Source organism: Citrus sinensis, chromosome 1 (genome assembly GCF_022201045.2).
Source record: "Citrus sinensis cultivar Valencia sweet orange chromosome 1, DVS_A1.0, whole genome shotgun sequence".
Taxonomy (NCBI): domain Eukaryota; kingdom Viridiplantae; phylum Streptophyta; class Magnoliopsida; order Sapindales; family Rutaceae; genus Citrus; species Citrus sinensis.
In genome coordinates this window covers 2,294,019-2,316,487 of record NC_068556.1, presented here as the reverse complement: position 1 = coordinate 2,316,487, position 22,469 = coordinate 2,294,019, and the positions used below count along the sequence as shown (strand labels likewise).

The 22,469-nt window shown below is 35.2% G+C and overlaps 3 protein-coding genes and 1 pseudogene across 3 annotated transcripts in view; 1 reads left to right on the top strand and 3 right to left on the bottom strand.

Moving 5' to 3' along the window:
• Window positions 1-684: 684 nt before the first annotated feature.
• On the bottom strand, window positions 685-2,771 carry LOC102615139 (uncharacterized). Its single transcript, XM_052434567.1, has 4 exons — window positions 2,426-2,771; window positions 1,885-2,189; window positions 1,595-1,802; window positions 685-1,394 (listed from the first exon to the last, which is right to left on the bottom strand). The coding sequence occupies exons 1-4, from the start codon at window positions 2,672-2,674 to the stop codon at window positions 873-875; spliced, it is 1,284 nt and encodes a 427-aa protein (XP_052290527.1). The 5' UTR covers window positions 2,675-2,771; the 3' UTR covers window positions 685-872.
• LOC127900225 (uncharacterized) overlaps window positions 685-22,469 on the bottom strand; it is a 77,486-nt gene continuing 55,701 nt past the window's right edge. Inside the window, exon 5 of the transcript XR_008052225.1 lies at window positions 685-802. The gene's annotated coding sequence lies outside the window, so the exon portion shown is untranslated. The remainder of the gene's footprint in view (window positions 803-22,469) is intronic.
• LOC127900224 (uncharacterized) overlaps window positions 685-22,469 on the bottom strand; it is a 59,975-nt gene continuing 38,190 nt past the window's right edge. Inside the window, exon 5 of the transcript XR_008052223.1 lies at window positions 685-802. The gene's annotated coding sequence lies outside the window, so the exon portion shown is untranslated. The remainder of the gene's footprint in view (window positions 803-22,469) is intronic.
• Window positions 5,060-6,620, top strand: LOC102615414 (uncharacterized; annotated as a pseudogene).

Below are 22,469 nucleotides of genomic sequence, written 5' to 3'. Positions count from 1 at the left end.
GCAAAATAATGTCAACTAAATGCGCGAGAAAGGACTAGCATGTCTTAGTTCTCGCTTTAATTTGTCAAGATTTCACTCCTGCGCATTCGAGTGTCTTCTATCAACTTCAGTGTGAAAAAATCTGTGTCTTAGTTTAAGTAAAAGGGAATTTTCATTGTTTGTGTTTTTCATATTTTCTCTCAAAATCACTAACACTATCTTATCACAAGACAAGGACCAAACAAAAAGATTGACCTACACACATGTGATGGAAGATGATAGAAAAAATATTTCACATCGCTAATATTAGTTACTAGATTAATAACGTAAGGCTAAGGCAACTCCTAATACATGAGCTAGTATTTGAGTACAAGTTCGACTCACCAACTTTTGTATGCACCACTTATAATAAAAATTCTAAAATTTTTCTTCAACGCGTTGATCACCATAGTAAAAGTTACTGACTCTCATGTCTAGCTTTCCTCATGAATCATCCGTCGTCTTACATTAATTCTACCACATACCTTGCATAAATCTCAATCATGTCTTGTGCTTAAATAGCGTGCACTAACAAGCAGCAAAACATCCTCCTTCATGGAAATTGTTTTTGGGAAAAACAAATATGGATAGATCAATGACACAACACAAGGACAATCCCATCCTATCGTGGTGTCATTTTTATAAGAAAAATAGAAAAGTTGGGTGTATTTCGATCAAGAATTTATTTTTATTTTGCTGAAGAAGTAGAGACACTGAATTAAGAGGCTTTCGTTATTACAGGAAGGAACATAAGTATAGCAGTTCTTTTACTCACACAATTGAGGTCAACCCTCTTATTTATCGGCAGCTATAGTTAGCATAATGAACAGACCAAGCCGTGTCCTTTGAAGTTATCAAGCAGAACGAAAAATTGAATCAAGAATCGGAGGAACAACGTCGAAAAGAGGCACTTTCATGTTAACGATGAATTCCAAGTCCTCTAGACTTGCTGTCTTTGGATCAAAAGGCCGCTCCCTTCCAGGAATACTTAACCCTTGTTTCATTTGACCCAATCGTCGCGAATGTAGAACTTGTGCTGAAGTTACAGGTTTCCTAATGGATTGATATTCTTCCAGAGCAGAGTATAAATGATCCGGCCCCCACTTCTCGAGGCATTTTCCTAACACTGCTGCATCTGTTATCGCCATGTTTGTGCTTCTGGCAGCGTGTGGAGTTGTCGGGTGAGCTGCATCTCCTGTTAGCACCACTCTGTCCCAGAAGATTTTCTCCAAAGGATCACGATCATATATAGCATTAAGGAAAGGATCCTTTGTTTCTTTGATCAATCTTGACAATTCAGGTAACCAAACCTGCTCTGCTCTTTGGTGCAACTCCTCGATCATGTCACTGCTTACTTTCACAGAAGTTGTATTTCCCTGCAGGGAATAAAATAATTTGTTTCCCAATGTCACGTCATACTGCATTGATAAACCGGAAAATTAAAATATAAAAAAAAAAAAAAATTGGATCCAGTGATGGTCTGAGCTTTGTTGATCGTTTGCAAAAATTAGATTTTAGCACCCAACCCAAACCCCCGAAAACAAAATAAAAAGATGAAACAAAAGTAAGCAGTTACCTTGAGCTCGGGCTCAGGTTGATTGACATACCAAACCCAATTGAACTTCTCTTTCTTAAGCTCAGTGACTAAGATGTGAGATCCTGAACCAATATTCGTGTAAAAGCATTTCCCAATATCAGGATACGATTTCCGAATGCCTAAGATGGTTTCTGAATCGTTTTCTGAAAAATTAAAAACACCTCTCCACGCACAGTATCCTGTGTACCTATTAAAAACACATTGAAATTTAAGAAACAAAATACTCAAAAATTAATTACTTTTATTGATATTCACAAGCAAGCACAGACCTCAATTTGAAGTCAGGTAGAATGCTCTGAACAATTGATGAGAGGATCCCATCTGCTCCGACGAGCAAATCTCCTACTATCTCGATTATTTCATCAGTCTCGAGATCCTTAGCTCTAACTTTGACAGTTAATTTGTCTTCAGAAATACAGAAAGAGAGGTACTGGTGACCCCATAAAAATATTTCAGGTGGCAGAGTATTGTATATAAGGCCATGAAGATCAGCCCAATATGCTGTCAGATACTTAGCGCCTTCTTCTCTTCCTATTACCCAGCTGATCTTCTTTTCCCCATCTGTTGCTAGGTTCTGCAATTAAACACAAATTGAAATTTTATCTATTCAACATATATAGATATTTTTTTCCCAATGAGATTCCATTCTAAATTGTATTTTGTGCAGAGCAAAATATACTTTTGTCAAATCTTAACCATACACCATTGTATATACACGTGTACAACTAATATCTTTAAGAGATCAGTATAATTCAAAGCACTACTGGATTCTACTGGGAAAAAAGAAATTAAATATATTATATTATATACCTCAGTAATGGTGATAGGTAAAGTGTTGTTGTAAAGAAGTTCAGGTTCATGGAGCCATGACTGAACAATTTTCTGAGCCAATGGATCGAGTCCAAGGCCAGCACCGGTTGGGTTTTGGGTTGGGGGTCCACGAGTTTTCTCAATCACAACAACATCCCAGCCTGCTGAAACAAGTGCTTTTGCGCATGATTCCCCAGCAATGCTTCCTCCAACTACAATAGCTTTTGGCTTCTGCTTCTTCATATTCATCTCTCTTGTTTCCAAGTAAATATAACTGAAGAAATTATATTGTTGTATTCAGCACAATTTTTTTTTCTTTTGGCTTGGGGTGGTGGCTTTTTATATAAGAATTGTTATACATTTATTTATGCTGTTTAGCTAGCTGTATGGATGGGTTATGGGTACCACTTGTTAAGCAAGCTGACCAAGATTACTAAAAGGAAAGTCATCAACAGTCAAGTCAAGAACAGGTTTATCACTCCACACGACTTGCTCACATCAAAGTTATTTGTCAAGGAATATCTCCGGCGCGATTTTTGCACTTGAATGGCAATATCGTGTAGGAATATTTCATTCCTATTTTATAAAGATATTGTGCAATAGTTTATGAAGTATTCACTTATTCTACTTTAATATTATTAAGCCTTTCAACGGCTACTTTGTCTTTATTTTGTATAAATAACTCTAAAAATTTCATTAAAAATACAGAACAAGAATTATATTCTTCATAGAATTTCTTTCAGTGCAGTGATTTTATCATTATCAAACTTGCACTTGTAAAAGATAATTAAATCAGTAAATTCTTAACTCGCTATTGGTTTTTTATTTAAAAAAAATCCACCCTTTGTAGGTTTTAACAATTACTAAATCCTCGCGTAACCTGCAATGGGTTTTTACTTCACAAATATTAAAACAAAACTTTTAAAAACACAAAAAATAAATTAAATTATATAAGTCAAACTATAAATTTATAATAGGAGCTTAAAAATCTACATATAATACCCATTTCTAAATTTTATCAGTATAAATGAGAAATTAAAGTTTTAACATTAAAATAAATACACAAATATGTCAATCTAGTATAAAATATTTCTATTGAAGGTAAATAATCATCACTAAGATCAATGGCTTACTTCATCTTTTTAATCAATACATAAGTATTGTCAATAACATTCACAAGTAAATTTTAGACAATTAACTAATAAATAAATGCCTAAACTTTAGTAAGCAATCATTAAGTTCACAGCTATTAATTTTTTGTTTTACAATTACAATTTTTTTTACGACAGTTGTAACTTAAAAGGTATAGTACTTCGATTCCAAACAGGACCTAGGTTATAAAGTTATGTGAAGTGGTGAACGAATGGTCCATATTATAAACTAAAACAACATTAAATTTGAAAATTATTTGTTTTAATTAGTGTTAAAAAATATAATTTATTATTTTTGAGATATTTTAATATTTATTTAATAAGTAAAAAATTTATGAGCATAAATATAAAAGTATTGAGTTATTAGATATTTATTGATTGCAAAAAATAACTTAGTAATTTTATATATATAATACAAAACTAATATTGTCAATACAAAAGTTAAGACGTAAAATAAAAAAAAAGTGAAACCAATGGTACCCTAATTGATGTAGCATAATTATATATTGGCATGTGTTAATATACTACCACATAAAAATTTCTACAAGAGTCAATTTTAAACATATTTCACAGGATTCAAACTTTGTGGTATATTGACATATTATCTTGTGAGAAATTCTAGAGCATAATATAGGTGCTACATATAACTAATAAATGTATGATATGTATAGTTCAATTAAATATAACTATTAATTACATGATAATTTTTTAAAAATAAATACACATATAGCATATATGTATTAATTAAGTGTAGTACTTTTGGTATACCCTAGAATCTCTCCTAACTTGTTTTCTTTGTCTTCTTTGGTGGGCTATTGCCATTTAATTGACATCATTTATTCATCTATTCTAGAACTTGGACTCCATCTGTTGGAGTCTTATAGGATGTGCTTTTTAAAAATAATTAAGGATGTCCCTTTCCAATTAAGTGATCTAAAACTAGGGCCAATTTAAAAACATACAAACTTCAATGTATTAAATGACGAAACACACTACAATAAAGTGTGTGTTCTTTATTTAGTAATCACTAATCAGATCAAATTAAGGGAGAATCTAATCCATTTTTCCTCGTTTAATAGGGTAAAAAGTTATTCATTTAGGAAGAATGAAGTGGTGGGCCAAATTTTGTCTATTTATCTTCCTTTCACACCCTCACTTTGACTAGAAATTTGTTCTGGTAAGAAAATAGATGAGAAACTTGTGCATGAGACCCCTGCCCTACCGGAATCAACAGATATATTCTTGAAATTTTTCTCTAGAGTAGTGACTTGGTTTGAGATGTTAAATTTTATTAAAATCCGCGTCAAATTAACAACAGTATAAAAGATTTTAAAATAATTATTTTAAAAAAATGTTCATATGATTGCCGGCTCATCCTGATTTTTGAATTCAGAATGGGATGTTTTCCCCTGTATATAAATATATCTTTGCGCGAGCGTCCCTTTGTGTCACACATACTGGTGTTTGAGAGGAAGAGAGAGACATGAGGGAGAGGATGCGGAAGCCAAAAGCTATAATAGTTGGGGGAAGCATAGCAGGGATATCATGCGCAAAAGCGCTTATTTTAGCAGGTTGGGATGTGGTGGTGATCGAGAAGACACGTGGACCTCCAACCGGAAACCCAACCGGCGCTGGAATCGCACTTCATCTATTGTCCCAGAAAATAGTTAAGTCATGGCTCCATCAACCTGATCTTCTTCACAACATCACCTTACCTCTCACCATTGATCAGGTAATGTATGTATATACGCAGAACTACTTTAATTTGAGCTCTTGCGTTGACTTTTTTTTATTTTTCTTTTTGTGCATAATCGGGCAGTAGATAGGGAAAAGAGCATCTGTCGGGTACTAGCTAGAGACGAAAATTTCAACTATTTACAGGCACATTGGACTGATCTTCATGGTCTTATATACAATACTCTGCCTGTCGAAATAGTTTTTTGGGGTCACTTGTACCTCACTTTCTGCATTTCTCACGACAAATCAACCGTCAATGTCAAAGCTAAGAATCTTAGAACTGATGTGATCATTGACGTAGTTGGAGATTTGCTGGTTGCAGCTGACGGGAGCCGCTCATCAGTTCGCCAGACTTTTTTACCAGACTCTAAACTCAGGTTTCTGAACAAATTATATTATATTTTCATATTTTCTGTTGTCTTGAAATTTACGGTTTATTTTTCATTTCTGTTTTTCAGGTATACAGGTTACTGTGCTTGGAGGGGGGTTTTTGATTTTTCGGAAAATGAGAATTCAGAAACCATACAAGGCGTCCGGAAGGCATATCCTACGCTTGGGAATGGCGTGCACATGGACTTGGCCTCTGGAACTTACACCGTCCTTGATGAGCTTATGTACAAGAGGCTCAATTGGATTTGGTTTATCTCTCAACCTGAGCCTCAACCCAAGGTGATTGCCTAACTTGCTTCATTTTATCATTCATATACATACGTGTTAGCAGAGCTAGCTTTAATAAATTGATTAAGTAATTTCAGGGAGATTCAGCTACAATGAAAGTGAGCAGTGACATGATCAAGAAGATGCACCAAGAAGCAGAGAAGATTTGGGTTCCTGAGTTTGCAAGAGTAATAAAAGAAACAAAGGAGCCTTTCCTTAACCTTATAGCTGATTGTGACCCTTTGACACAAATATACTGGGACAATGTGGTCTTAATTGGAGATGCGGCTCATCCCATAACCCCTCACTGTGCAAGAAGCACAAACATGGCCATAGCTGATGCAGCAGTTTTAGGTAAATGCCTTGAGAGGTGGGGGCCAGAAAATTTACATTCAGCTCTGGAAGAACATCAATCTGTTAGGCTACCTGTCACTACCAAGCAAGTCCTGCATTCGCGGCGAGTGGGACTAATAAAACTTGGCTTACCTCTGCCTGACCGTTAGCCTTTTGATCCAAACACAGCAAGTCGTGAGGATCAAGCAGAGAAGTTTACCCTTCTTCGACGACGTTCCCGCCACACTCGAATAATCAGTACTACAGTAATTCCACTTGCACTTAGTTTCTTTTTGGAATAATCTATCTGCTTCTATTCGTCCTTGCAGATTACTTTTGTTGCTGATAATTTCCATCTTGGTTCTGATTGGTCAATAATTTTGTTATACTTCGTTCACATGAATAAATAAAAATTTGTCAAGAGAACATGTGTGCATTTTGTTAAAATTTAGAAGGGCAAATCTAAAAGTCAAATAATAGGTATGAATGGATCATTTCGTTCCATTTTCTTTTAGAGTACTACTGTCTTTAACTTCTCATCATGAATTTAGGGTTGTCCAAACTTATATACTTAGTGGTTTCAATACAATAAATATTCAAATTTGAGAAGTGATTATCTCTTTGTAATACTCTTATGTTAGATGGATGTTACCACTCAGGGTCTCCACTCAGGAAAAATTCTAGAATACATTGTAAGTCATATAACAAGCAAATGATACTATAATTTGTGTGCATTTATTTTGAAAAATATCTACGTAGGTGATGGTTACACTAAATTCAATTATACACGTTGTATATGCATTAGTTGATTGTATTATCTCAGATGTATTCTATAATTCCTCCTTCACTTGTGCATAAATAGTTCAACAAAGAATCTAATGCAAAAGAAAATTGAAGACATCCAATGCAATAGAATCACTGCAGAATCTGGCGGCTGGACGAATCCTTAATTTCCAAAGCAATTAAAAATAAAGAAATGGTTGCTAGCTAGTTGATTCATAATTGAAGTTGTGAGTTTGCAAGAGATTATTCTTTCATGAATAAAAAGATTCAGATACATAAATAAATCCGTGAAAACGGGGCTGTCAGAGTAATTGTGGAATTGGAAGTTAGTGCAAAGTATTATATTTAGAACAACAATAATCAGAATTTTAAATGACTTCCTAATATTAAGGGGATTTCTAAACCATTTGAATAACCAATTAATCAAGAGTATTTCTAGCCCATATAAAATTCATTTTCGAACTCTTCTATATTAACTCTTATAAATTCTTTTACGGAAACCACAAGTCTTATTATTACAATTCTACAGAGGTGGTGAATTTCCTGGAAGCTGTAGACTTTCAGGAAAATTGTGTGAATTCTAATTAGCTCTTCCTTCACGTTGTTAAAATATGCCCACAGAGGCTCTAGCAATGAAGCCACCGCATATACCGTCGTAGTTGTTGGGTAGTGGAAGAACTGAAGAACAGGAATATCGAAATTATTGTAGAGAGTTAGACATGGCCATGAGAGGAGTGAGCACTAGTAATTGTTTCGGCTCTCAACATTATCATCCCTCCGAGAATAATAAAGATATAAAGGCTGCAGCACTGATTGATGTGTAAAGGAAATTGTTTCATTTGTCTTTTGCAATTACTTCCTTCAAGACAGAAGATAAGAAGCTCACGACAAGGAACTATCGCGCGTTATTGGCAAAGAAAAACCTATCACTTGAATTATTGACAAAGACCAGACAAAAAATTGACCTACAAGTAATGGAGGTGATAGAAAAGATATTTCAGACGAGCTGAGATTAGTTAATTGATTAATAACATAAGCTTAAGGCGACTATTAAGATATGAGCTAATATTTGAGTACAAGTTAGACTTACTGACTTTTATGTGTACCACTTATAGTAAAATTCTAAAAATTTTCTACAACACATGTTGATCACCATGCTAAAAGTTACCAACTCCCATGTTTAGTTTTCCTTATGAATCATCAGTCATCTTACATAAATTCTGCCACATGCCTTGTGTTGAGTGTTAGAAAATGTATATTTATAAAGGAGAAAACCGTCATTTTACATTTCAAGTCTTACTAAAAACCCTTACTTTTATGTATTTAACATTCTTGTGATTTAATTACGTGTGTTTTATTTTAATTAAGTAATTTATGTATTTTAGGGGCATTATAGTCATTTCACAATAAAGGAGAGATCAGACGGCAAAACGGACATCACTTTTGAACTCAGGACGGTCGAAAACCTTAGGAGGAGCATAAAAGGAAAAATGACACTATTCACATGTACGGTACTATTCGTGGGTACGGTATTGTCTACGTTACTGTTCACGACACTGTTCACATAGACGGATCGATGACGTGGCATTGACCGATGATGTGGCATTGACTGATGAGGTGTCACGATCATGTTGGACTAAAATTCTTATATATTGTTGATGGTGACGTGGCAGCATATCAGTGGACGAAAAATCTCACGTACGGTGCATGCATCACACAAGATTATTTTCAACCAAACCGCGTTACTGTTCATCCGGGTCAAACCGTGTTACTGTTCATCAACGTGGTCAAACCGTGGACTGTTGACTGATGACGTGGCGCAATCCTGAGCGTCCAAACTGTTTTTAATCCGATGGCCATGATTTACTCCATATATCTATAAAAAGGGGGCCTCTCCCCCTTAATTTGATATCTCTGAATCCATTTTTGAGATCCATTTTCTGTAATTCCTTCTCTATCTTGTATTTTCTTCATATTTTAATAAATTCCCATTTTGCCCTTAGTTCAATTATGAGTAGCTAATTTTCTTTCAAGCTTGGGTTGAAGGTGAAGTCTCAACATGTGTCATGGGCTTAATTTGGTAAATTTATTTTCTCTTCCCCTCTAGTTTTTGTGGACGTTTTGACTTCTCGTCAACAAATAATAATATTCTTGTCTAGTACCGCCTTGGTTTCACCGACCCTCTAGTATAAGGTTATTATTATTTGGCACGATAAGCCCTTAGTACCATATTGATTAGAGCGTGGTTCATGAGGTGTGGATTCCCCCCTTATGATTTAATTGGCATTAATACGGATTATTTAGCCCATGATGCATGTTGATACGGATCCAGATACCCAAGTACGTCATTTCAATAGAATTCTCTTCAATTTATTCTCACCATTTCAATACCAATTTTAGAATTTATTCTCGCCATTTTAATTTAAGTTTTAGATATTCCAAATCATTTCCAACACAAATCCAATCACCCATTTACAAAATTAATTCTACACACAATTAAAATCCACCTCCTCGTGGGATCAACACTCGTCACCATTGATCTATACTACAATAGATTTGTGCGCTTGGGAGTACATTAAAATTTGCACAATAAGTTTTTGGCGCCGTTGCCGGGGAGGTAAGTAATTTTAATTAATAGAATTAATTTTTGTGAATAATTTCTTTTATTTGTTTTCTTGTGTTTTTTTTGCTATAAAAAAAAAGAAAAAAAAAAGAATGAATCTACATTTAAAGGTTAGTATTTCTTTTCTTTTTCTCTTCTTTAAATTTCTGTAATTTAATTTTCAAGTTATTTTTTTTTCTTTGTAATTTTTGTTTATCTTACTAATTCTTTTTAGTTAATTTCTTACTAATTCTTTTTAGTTAATTTCTTTCACGTATTTGTTTTTGTGTATTTTTATAGTAAGGTTGTAATAGCGCAATAAGGTTAGTATCGTAATTTCTCCCTCTTTTTTATTTTTATTTGTTTTGTTCCCATCTTTATTTTTATTTTATTTGTTTTGCATGCATGGTCGTAGGTCATTATTACCTAATCTTGAACCCATAGACCTTGAATTAGAAAAAACACTTCGCACACAAAAGCACATTAAAAATAAATTTGGAATGGATTTACAAGCACCACAAGAGAGGCTATTTAAGGACTATTTTAGTCCCTTAGCTAATTTGAGCACATCATGCATAAGATACCCAAATGTAGCTGCTAGGAGTTTTGAATTAAAACCCAGTGTGCTAAATTGTCTCCCAACATTTTATGGCCTAGAAAATGAGGACCCATATAATCATCTGAATGATTTTCATGCAATTTGTCAAACTTTTAAATATGAAAAATTTTCAGATAATGATGTAAAACTTAGATTATTCCTATTTTCTTTAAAGGATAGATCTCGTTCATGGCTTAATACATTGCCTGCTAATAGCATTGCATCATGGGAACAAATGGTAACAAAATTTTTAAATAAATATTTCCCAGTGCATAAAACCAATGCTATTCGCAGGGAAATCTCAGAGTTTACTCAAAGAGAAGACGAGCAGTTGTTCGAAACATGGGAGCGATTCAATGGGCTACTCTTGAAGTGTCCACAACATGGGTACGAGAAATGACACCAATGCCAATACTTTTTGGAGGAATTATTGCCGAATGTGCAGGAATGGCTAATGGCAACAAGTGGAGGAGAGCTAATGTCAAAAAGTGCATCAGAGATTTGGGAATTCTTCCAGCGACAAGCGGATAATTCCCAACAACGGAGTCGATCACTCAGGAATACTAGAAGGATTAAGGGAGTAAATGAGGTTCACATTGGCGAGTCAAGTTCAGAAATTAAAGAAGTCAAAGCGATAATTGAAGGTCTCTCTCGACAAATAGCATCGTTATCGACTGCTAAATCAACAGAGCCACATGACCATGACTCATACTCAGATCAAGCCAATGCCATAGGTGTAATGAGAAAACCATCGAATTACAACCCATACTCCAACACATATAACCCTGGATGGAGAGACCATCCCAATTTTTCATGGTCTCAAGGATTCCAACAGAATGGATCAGCAGCTCCAGCTCCACCAATGCAACCAATCCCACAAAATCCTCAAGCCTCTCAGCCCCCATTTAGACCATACAATCAGAACCAGAACTACTCTCAACCCAGACCATGGGAGGATGCATTCCAGAATTTCAAGAATGTTACTCACTCCACGATTGAGCAACAGAATCGCACCATTGATGGATTACGAAATGAGTTGAGAGCAGGCTTCACCACAGCAACATGGAGAGGTCAAAGCAGTCATGACCTTGAGAAAAGGAAAAGAAGTCGACAACAAAGTAGAGATGCCGGTGACAAAAGAAAATCAAATTGTACCTATAAATGTTGACGACTCATCACCGGAGGAGAAAGAAAAACCAACCCACAAGAATATGTTCCCAAGGCTCCATTTCCTCATAGGTTAGCTAAAGGAAAAAAGGAAAAATCCACAGGTGAGATTCTCAAAATCTTCAAACAGGTAAGTGTTAACATCCCTTTGCTTGATGCTATTAAACAAGTTCCATCTTATGCCAAGTTTCTTAAAGACCTTTGTACTAAAAAGAGAAATATGCATGTTCAAAAGAAGGCATTTTTAACAGAAAACGTTAGTTCTATACTCTAACACAAAATTCCTCTAAAATGCAAAGACCCAGGCTCCCCCACTATCTCATGTAGTATAGGGAACCACACAATTGAGAATGCTTTGTTGGATTTAGGAGCTAGTGTAAATTTGTTGCCTTATTCAGTATTTGTGAAACTTGGACTTAGAGAATTACACCCAACTCCAATGGTGTTACAACTTGCAGATCGACCCACAAAAATACCTCGTGGTATTGTGGAGGACGTGCTTATCCAGGTAGACAAGTTTTATTTTCCTGTTGATTTCTTTGTAATTGACACTCAACCAATACAAGATTCAAGGAAGCACATCCCCATTATTCTAGGCCGACCTTTCTTGGCAACTGCGGATGCTCACATTCAATGCAGGACTGGAAATATGCAGTTGTCCTTCGGCAACATGACTATGGAGCTGAACATCTTCAACATTGCCAAACAACCTCACAATGCAGATGATGGAATTGTTGATGTGGATTTAATAGAGCATTAGTTGATAATACTTTTGTTTCAAACCTTAGTGATGATCATTTACAAACATGTTTAACTCACTTTGGTTTGGATTTTGATATTGACAGATCGGTCGATGAGGTCAACTCCCTACTTGACTCAGCACCATCTATGGACACTAATAAATGGAAGTCAAGAGTTGAGCAACTAGCACCATCAGAGAAGCAACTCATTCCATCATCAGAATCACCACCGAAACTCGAGCTCAAACCATTACCCAACACTCTGGAATATGCATTTTTGGGAGAAGAAAGTACTCTGCCGATAATCATCTCATCATCCCTAAATGACGAACAAAAAGGTAAGTTGTTGGATGTTTTGAAAGAGCACAAAGGGGCATTAAGATGGACCATAGCAGACATTAAAGGTATAAACCCAGTAGACTGCATGCATTACATTCACCTTGATGAAAATGCTAAAACTACTAGGGAGATACAACGTCGGTTAAATCCTAACATGAAAGAAGTTGTTAGAACAGAAGTCCTTAAGCTATTAGACGCAGGTATCATTTACCCCATTTCTGATAGTTCATGGGTCAGTCATGTGCAAGTTGTCCCCAAAAAGTCAGGAGTCACTGTAGTTACCAATGCCGATAATGAATTGATACCCACTAGAGTAACTACAGGATGGCGTGTATGCATTGATTATAGAAAGTTGAATTCTGTCACACGTAAAGACCATTTTCCTTTACCATTTATCGATCAAATGCTTGATAGATTAACAGGCCATGAATTTTATTGCTTTCTAGATGGCTACTCAGGATACAATCAGATTCCCATAGCACCAAAAGATCAAGAGAAAACTACTTTCACTTGCCCTTTTGGCACATTTGCATATAGGAGAATGCCATTTGGATTATGCAATGCACCTGCTACATTTCAACGATGCATGTTGAGCATTTTTTCTGATATGGTTGAACGATTCCTTGAAGTCTTTATGGATGACTTTTCTGTCTTTGGTGACTCGTTTGATCAATGTTTACATCATCTAACACTAGTTCTGCAGAGATGTATCGAGAAGAACTTGATTTTAAATTGGGAGAAATGCCATTTTATGGTAAAACAAGGTATTGTTCTCGGTCACATCATTTCGAGCAAAGGTATTGAGGTTGACAAAGCCAAGGTGGATCTCATTTCTAATCTTCCTTCACCTAAAACAGTCAGAGAAGTAAGATCTTTCCTTGGGCATGCTGGTTTCTATAGACGATTCATTAAAGATTTTAGCAAAGTTTCTAGACCCTTATGCAATTTACTTGCTAAGGATGTACCTTTTATCTTTGATGATTCATGTCTTGTTGCGTTTGAAAAATTAAAGCATTTGTTGACATCATCACCCATCATTCAGCCCCCGAACTGGAGCTTACCATTTGAGCTCATGTGTGACGCATCTGATTATGCAGTAGAAGCAGTATTAGGACAAAGAGTTGATCGAATTCCCCATGTCATTTACTATGCTAGTATGACATTGAATGATGCACAATTGAACTATTCAACTACTGAAAAAGAAATGCTAGCAGTAGTTTTTGCATTAGAGAAATTTCGATCTTATATCTCATTGGTTGTAAAATAATTATATTCACAGATCATGCTGCTCTTAAATATCTTCTCACAAAGAAAGATGCAAAAGCTAGACTAATTCGTTGGGTGTTGCTTTTGCAGGAATTTGATTTAGAATTCAGAGATAAGAAAGGCACAGAAAATGTTGTGGCGGACCACCTCACTCGTCTCCATTTTGACTCAATTACAGAGCCATTAATATTGAATGAGTCATTTCCAGATGAACAATTAATGAGTGTGGAATTATTACCTTGGTATGCTGATATAGTTAATTATCTTGTTACAGGTAAACTTCCAGAGCATTGGACCAAGCAAGACAAGCCTAAATTCTTTGTAGAAATAAAGAATTTCTTTTGGGATGACCCATATTTGTTCAAATATTGTGCAGACCAAATTGTTAGACGATGTGTCCCAGAAAGTGAAATTCATAATATCCTTTCATTCTGCCATGAACAAGCTTGTGGAGGCCATTTCAGTGCTAAAAAAATCACGACTAAAGTTTTACAATGTGGTTTTTATTGGCCAACTATATTTCGAGATGCTTACACTTTCTGTTCTTCATGTGATAGGTGTCAACGAATGGGGAGCATTACGCGAAGGAACATGATGCCACTAAATCCAATTTTAGTGGTTGAGATTTTTGACGTATGGGGTATCGACTTCATGGGACCCTTTCCCCCGTCTTTTGGTCATCAAAACATATTGGTTGCTGTTGACTATGTATCAAAATGGGTAGAAGCAATTCCATGTAGGACCAATGATCACAAGGTGGTGATAGCATTTTTGAAAAGCAACATTGTTTCACGCTTTGGATTCCCTCGAGCAATAATCAATGATGGTGGTGCCCACTTTTGTAACAAAGCATTCAAAGCACTTTTGACAAAGTATTCAATCACACACAAAGTGGCGACCCCGTATCATCCGCAAACCAGTGGCCAAGTTGAGATCTCCAATCGAGAAATAAAGCACATATTAGAAAAGACGGTGAGGCTGGACAAAAAAGATTGGTCATTAAGACTTGATGATGTACTATGGGCATATAGAACGGCTTTCAAGACCCCGATTGAGATGTCACCCTACAGGCTAGTGTATGGAAAAGCTTGCCACCTACCTGTGGAACTCGAGCATCGTGCATATTGGGCCATCAAGAAATTCAATTTTGACATGCAGCAAGCCAGCTCAGAAAGAAGATTACAACTGGCAGAACTTGAAGAAATTCGCAATGATGCATACGAAAATGCCAAGATTTACAAGCAACGAATGAAAGTCTTCCATGATAAGCAAATTATAAGAAAATCGTTCACTACAGGTCAGAAAGTGCTTTTATTCAATTCTCGCTTACACCTATTTCCAGGTAAGTTACGCTCTCGTTGGTCTGGCCCATTTATTGTTCATACTGTTTTTCCACATGGGGCAATTGAAATTAAAGACCCAAAGAACGGTGTCACGTTTAAAGTTAATGGTCAAAGATTAAAGCTATATCTAGAATACCAACCACATGAAGAAGACACCGAAATAAATTTGAGTGACCCACCAAATTTGAATTGAATTTTTTTTTTCTTTTCGTTGATTTGATTTTTCTTTATTTCTTTTTATTATTATTCTTTTGCTAATTGAAATTGTTTTTGCATAAGTGTGTTTATTTTACCATTAAGTTTTCTCTTATCATTTTTAATCATGAGTCTCATACTTAGACCGTTCCTTCTGAACATTCTTAAACCACTTCAACGTGTCAAAACTCATCTCAAAAGGCAGATTCAATTTTGTAAAACACATCGTATTTGGACTCTACAACCACCAGAGTTAGTAGCCTCTGTTGAGGGTCTAGAAAGCCAACTCAGAGATATTGAGAGAAGTGTTTACGACATCCAGTTGGAGCTTGAGGTAAATTTAATAAGAGGACGATTTTAATTTTCTTTGTGTGTTTTAATTTATTTTTCTATTTGTGTGCTTTAGTTTGTTACCCCGGTGAACTGGCGGATAACGGTACTCCGTGACAATTAAGTCGGTTACTTCAGTTTCCCATAATAACTGATATTCTGAGGCGAAAGTATGGACAGAAACGAGATTCTATCAAAGCTTCACAAGCGATTCCCTTCACTTCCTCAGAATGCCCTCCTTACGATCTATAAAGCTCGATCCGAACGCATGCGATTACTCATGAGGAATAACATACCTGCTGACATCTGTTGGTTAATCGAGGCTAAAGTACGATCGGCAGGTGAGTTACCTCCAAAATTTATTGCATACATGCCTGGTTGTGGTAAAGGAAATTATGCAAGAAAACGACGAGCTCGAAGAATTTCTGTTGCTTGTCATAAGTGTGCCAGAATGAGTTGCAATAAAAACTCATGTTCTTTAGGAATGATGTCTGATAACAGGGAAGATAAGATTCAATTCATTAGGGATGGCTTGAATAAGGAGTCATTGGATGATATCCTTTTGTCTCTTGAAACGCATCCCAGTGGATATGTGCAAGGAGCGATTCTCCAGTTATGGCCATTATTCCAGAAAGAGCATGCACGATATAGTCTCGGGAATCTGACTATAAACGACCCTGTTTGCCAGTTTATAAGAAAACTGGATAGGAAGCCTATCATCGACCCATAGAGGGCGTTCAAGCCGTTTCTGGATGTAAAACCAGAGGAAGATGTGAGCCACAGTCGCAACTACCTGTAAATATCCTTTCACTTTACTGTTATTTTATTTCACTATTGTTTTATTGTGTGCATTATTGTCTTTAATAATTTTATTACTGTTTGCTTTTTCCTTTTTACTGTTTCCTTTTTTACTAGCGAGCCACGTGCTTTACGCGTTATTTGACATTGACATGTTACCTCATACACAACTGTGACCCACTGTCACCAAGACTCTTAAATGTGATTTTTTTTTGTCAACCACTCACAAATTATTTTTTGAGAAATATCACAATGGCAGCTACTCCAAATAGACAATTCAAGAACATTTGTGTGCTTTCTGGATTTACCTATGGCAAACATAAAGAGTTCGTTGAGGCAGCCATAGATCTTGGTCGAAGCATAGCAGCGAGAAAATTACACTTGGTGTATGGAGGAGGTAATCGAGGGTTATCGAAAATGGTCTCAGAAGCAGCTTTTATCAGAGGCAGCCAAGTGTTAGGCATCATCCCAAGAGTTCTAAAACCATTGGGCAGTTCGTCTGACTCATCAACTGGAGAAGAATTAGTCGTCTCAGGTATGCAAGAAAGAATAACTGAAATGCTTAATCATGCTGATGCTTTTATTTTCCTTCCAGGAGATCTTGCAACACTAGAGGCACTTATCACACTAGCATCTTGGGCCCATCTGCACATTCACCAGAAACCCATCGGTTTGTTAAATGTCAATAACTTTTATGATGGCTTTATCGCATTTCTTAACCATGCAATAAAAAACTATTTCATTCCCTCTAATGCGAAAAAACTCTTTATTTGTGCTCACACTGCTAATGAGCTACTTGATATGTTACAAGCTTATAGACCGGAGCCAGACCCCTGGACCTTTGTGTTGGAGCATCCAAATAATGATGGTAACAGTAGCCGCAGTAAGAAGTACAAATTAGATTTAACTCTCCGCTTGTAAATATTGTTTTCTGTGTTGCACCACCCAGGTGATGTCTTCTAAACTCTACTTCTTTCCTTTCAAACATTGAGGACCCTTTTTTACTAATTTTTTGTTGTAGAAACTAACTGTTGCTAACTTTTTGTGTTGAAGATGGCTGAATATGGAGTGTAGTGACTCTAGAAACGCATCTTCATCGTTTAAAAAAAATAAAAAACAAAAAAAAATTCAGACATTTTCTTTTTCTTTATTATGTTTTTATGTTTATTTTTCTTCTTTTTAATTTCTCCTCTATAAATATACATTTTCCAACTTGTGAATCGAAGATGGCTGAATATGGAGTGTAGTGCCTCTAGAAACGTATCTTCTTAAAAAAAAAAACCATTTTCTTTTTCTATCATTTTACGTGTAACTTTTCTAATTAGTTTTTATGCATCATTTTCACATTTCTGCATGCATATTTTCCTTTCATGCTTAGAATAGGTTGGGGGGTAGAATGTTGTTTAAAAAAAAATTGTGTGATTTGTTTTAACATTGGATGACATGATTAATTTCAAATTTTAGTATTTGTATTATCTTTGGTCTTAAGTGATGTTACATTATGTTTGCTACTCTACATGTTGATGTCGGAGACATATATTAGTTGCTTGAAGGAATGAACATGTCATAATAAGTACCAAGTGAGTTTTTGAGCCTATCATTTTTCTTGGAGAGTAACCATTTTTGCCCATTCTTTATACAGCTTAACAGTTTATTATTGTATACACGATCTCTAGATTTTTTTTAAGTTAACCCTTAATTTAAAAAAAAAGAAGAAAAAGAAAAAAAAAGTGTGTTGCTACATTGGGAGACCCATCTAACTAGTAGATATGGATGATTATTTAGAGCCCTAAAAGACGATGGAGAGGCCATCTTTGATCTGTTTGAGCCTTTCAAGCCATCCCTTTTATTAAATATCCATAGTTAACCCTTTTGAGCCTTTAAAAAAAAAATCTTTTCTTTGTCAACTTATCATCTTGACCCACTCCAATTTGGAGTATTACCCGATATCTTATAAGTTCCATCACCTATTTATGTTTGAGAAAATGTAAATAATTATTTTGTTCAGTGAAGTTATGCCAAATAAAAGCAAAAAAAAAACAAAAAAACAAAAACAAAAGTTGTTGTTTCAAAAGAATAAAAATAGGTGAAATCCACCTTGCAACTTCCAAAAAAAAAAAATTATCTGCATTTTTCTCAAACATACACTTTGTTTTCCTTATTTCCTTTCTTTGTTATCCATATCCCTAGCCTACGTTACGTCCTAATAAAAGTCCTTCTTGATTTTAGGGAACTATAGTCCGAAGTAGAAGCTAGTTATATGGGCTAAAAAGATGTAGTGGTGCATAATAAAAATAAATAAATAAATAAATAAAAAAGATAAATAAATTGGGTTCACTAGCATTTTTATTTGACTTGAGATCGTATTATTTCTAAGCTGAGGGCATATTTATTTCATCTTGGTGAGAGCATGTGATATCACTTCTTTATTATTTTCTCTCTCAATTACCATTCATTGGAGTGACTATTTTTATTGGTTTTAATTTCTTTGTGAGAGTGTCACTACTTTCAGTAAGATTTTGGGGTTTGACATGTCATTCTTAAAAGTAGCTATAACAAAGTCTACTGGGCTGATTCATGTGGATGGTTTATGTGGGTGTGATGTTGCTTTAGACTGGAGATAATGCTTATACGTTTATTTGATTGATATCATTAATCTGATGGAATAAATACGAGTGTTTTTATTAAAAAAAATATATTATTTTGAATTTGAATTTTGTTTTCGCTTTATTTGCTAGGGACTAGCAATAAGCTGGTTCGGGGGTGTGTTGAGTGTTAGAAAATGTATATTTATAAAGAAGAAAACCATCATTTTACATTTCAAGTCTTACTAACAACTCTTACTTTTATGTATTTAACATTCTTGTGATTTAATTACGTGTGTTTTATTTTAATTAAGTAATTTATGTATTTTAGGGGCATTATAGTCATTTCACAATAAAGGAGAGATCAGACGGCAAAACGGACATCACTTTTGAACTCAGGACAGTCGAAAACCTTAGGAGGAGCATAAAAGGAAAAATGGCACTATTCACATGTACGGTACTATTCATGGGTACGGTACTGTCTACGTTACTGTTCAAGACACTGTTCACATAGACGGATCGATGACGTGGCATTGACCGATGATGTGGCATTGACCGATGACGTGGCATTGACTGATGAGGTGTCACGATCCTGTTGGACTAAAATTCTTATATACTGTTGATGGTGACGTGGCAGCATATCAGTGGACGAAAAATCTCACGTACGGTGCATACATCACACAAGATTATTTTCAACCAAACCGTGTTACTGTTCATCCGGGTCAAACCGTGTTACTGTTCATCCGCGTGGTCAAACCGTGGACTGTTGACTGATGACGTGGCGCAATCTTGAGCGTCTAAACTGTTTTTAATCCGATGGCCATGATTTACTCCATGTATCTATAAAAAGGGGGCCTCTCCCCCCTAATTTGATATCTCTGAATCCATTTTTGGGATCCATTTTCTGTAATTCCTTCTCTATCTTGTATTTTCTTCGTATTTTAATAAATTCCCATTTTGCCCTTAGTTCAATTATGAGTAGCTAATTTTCTTTCAAGCTTGGGTTGAAGGTGAAGTCTCAACATGTGTCATGGGCTTAATTTGGTAAATTTATTTTCTCTTCCCCTCTAGTTTTTGTGGATGTTTTGACTTCTCGTCGACAAATAATAATATTCTTGTCTAGTACCGCCTTGGTTTCACCGGCCCTCTAGTACAAGGTTATTATTATTTGGCACGATAAGCCCTTAGCACCATATTGATTAGAGCGTGGTTCATGAGGTGTGGATTCCCCCCTTATGATTTAATTGGCATTAATACGGATTATTTAGCCCATGATGCATGTTGATACGGATCCAGATACCCAAGTACGTCATTTCAATAGAATTCTCTTCAATTTATTGTCACCATTTCAATACCAATTTTAGAATTTATTCTCGCCATTTTAATTTAAGTTTTAGATATTCCAAATCATTTCCACCACAAATCCAATCACCCATTTACAAAATTAATTCTACACACAATTAAAATCCACCTCCTCGTGGGATCGACACTCGTCACCATTGATCTATACTACAATAGATTCGTGCGCTTGCGAGTACATTAAAATTTGCACAACACTTTGCATAAATCTCAATCATGTCTTGTGCTTAAATAGCGTTTACTAACGAGCAGCAAAACATCCTCTTTCATGGAAATTGTTTTTGGGAAAAACAAAGATGGATAAATCAATGACACAACACAAGGACAATGCCATCCAATCATGGCGTCATTTTTATAAGAAAATTAGAATTGAAAATTATGAAAGTTGGTTGTATTTCAATCAAGAATTTATTTTTATTTTGTTGAAGTAGAAGCACTGAATTAATTAAGACACTTTCGTTATTACAGGAAGGAACACGAGTATCGTAGTTCTTTTACTCACAGTTGAGGTCAACCCTCCTATTTATAGGCAGGTATATTAGCATAATGGACAATCCAAGCTGTCCTTTGAAGCTTCCCCAAAGCTGTGAGAACACAAGAGAAGGTTTGTCTCTAGATAACTTAGTTGCATAAAAAAAAAATGATACTTTCTCTTGAAAATGATACAATTAAATTTAAATAAATTTGATGATAATATTATTTTTACAATCCATTCCAACGTACCAAGTGTATTAAGTTGCTAATTGTTGGTTTAAAAATATTTTGTAGCGGAAATATTTAGATCGCAATTCTCATACAATATATAAAATTACCATAATTTAAAAATCGTACCTTTACACTTTTGCTGAAGTAATCAACGCTCCCAGATCACGATCCGTTACCACCACTCCCGTTAGATCACGAACTGTCACCACCAATCTTGTTATATCACGATCTCTCACCAATGATCTTCCAGGTTATGACTCAAGTTTGATATGTACTTGACGTGTGGGCGTCTTTATCACTACTAAAAGCAACTAGCAAGAGAAAATATTTCTCTCAAAATTAGAGAGAAAAACTCTTTTTCTCTAATCTGTATATTGTGGCTCCTCTCCCCTTTTAAAGAAAGCAAGTCCCTTTATATCTCTATTTAGTGGAAACCCTAGGCTCCATATTTATATATATTTTTAATTCTCTTAAATCAAATTTGATTTAAATTAAAAAAAATAAAACTAAAAGTGGCGTTACTTGCTCTTGTTATAAGGGCCCATCTTGTAAAATAACACAAGACTCCTTACACACAAGCATATTAAATGGAGTCTCCCACTAAATAATATATTTAGGCTTTTAACCAAAATAGTTAGTTTGTATCTTGTTTATTAATCTAGTAGCGGCGCAGTCAATTAAATGAGCTAATCTGGGGATTATATGAGTACAAATAATAGTAACTACAATAATTAGGTCTGTCATTAAACTAGCCCAATTACTTAATTCCAAATCTACTCCACTAAAAGATTCGAACTGACCTCCATAATTGTATGTTATCTAGGATAGTGTTCTCGAATAATAATTCGACCCATGCCACATTGATTTCTTTACTGCATAATCCTTTGTACCACATCATTAATTAAATCGATATCTCAACTGTCCAATTAATTTAATTACATCTTATTCCTTGATACTTACTGATTTTCTCTAATGATCATTTTCAACATACTAAATATGTTGACACAATCTGGCCAAAGAATTTTATGATCAAGTGTCGAAAACTCATCAAGAGATGCGTTGTACAAATTCTATATTGTTAATCTATAACTTCAATATTTGTAATTGCTCTTATCAAGATACTGGGTAATCTTGACTACAAGTGTGTGTCATGTCAATTGGTAACTCAAATGGAATAATAATTACAATCATGAAATTATAACTAACTGAAGATTAAGATTATAGTAAAATCAATGCTTATGAGATTTAATAAGTCTGACAATTATTACAAAGTTAATTAAATCTCATATGTGATCCAATTCAATGTAGTCGTACTACATCAATAAATTCATACATGATTAAGACGAATCATTCAAT

What these genes read in the sequence shown, in the direction of transcription:
- LOC102615139 (XM_052434567.1), bottom strand. Translation starts at nt 2,674, where the DNA reads ATGAATATGAAGAAGCAGAAGCCAAAAGCTATTGTAGTTGGAGGAAGC. An exon ending in TACCTATCACCATTACTGAG is followed by an intron (nt 2,190 to 2,425) that starts GTATATAATATA and finishes GTTTAATTGCAG; the next exon opens with AACCTAGCAACAGATGGGGA. An exon ending in CTACCTGACTTCAAATTGAG is followed by an intron (nt 1,803 to 1,884) that starts GTCTGTGCTTGC and finishes TGTTTTTAATAG; the next exon opens with GTACACAGGATACTGTGCGT.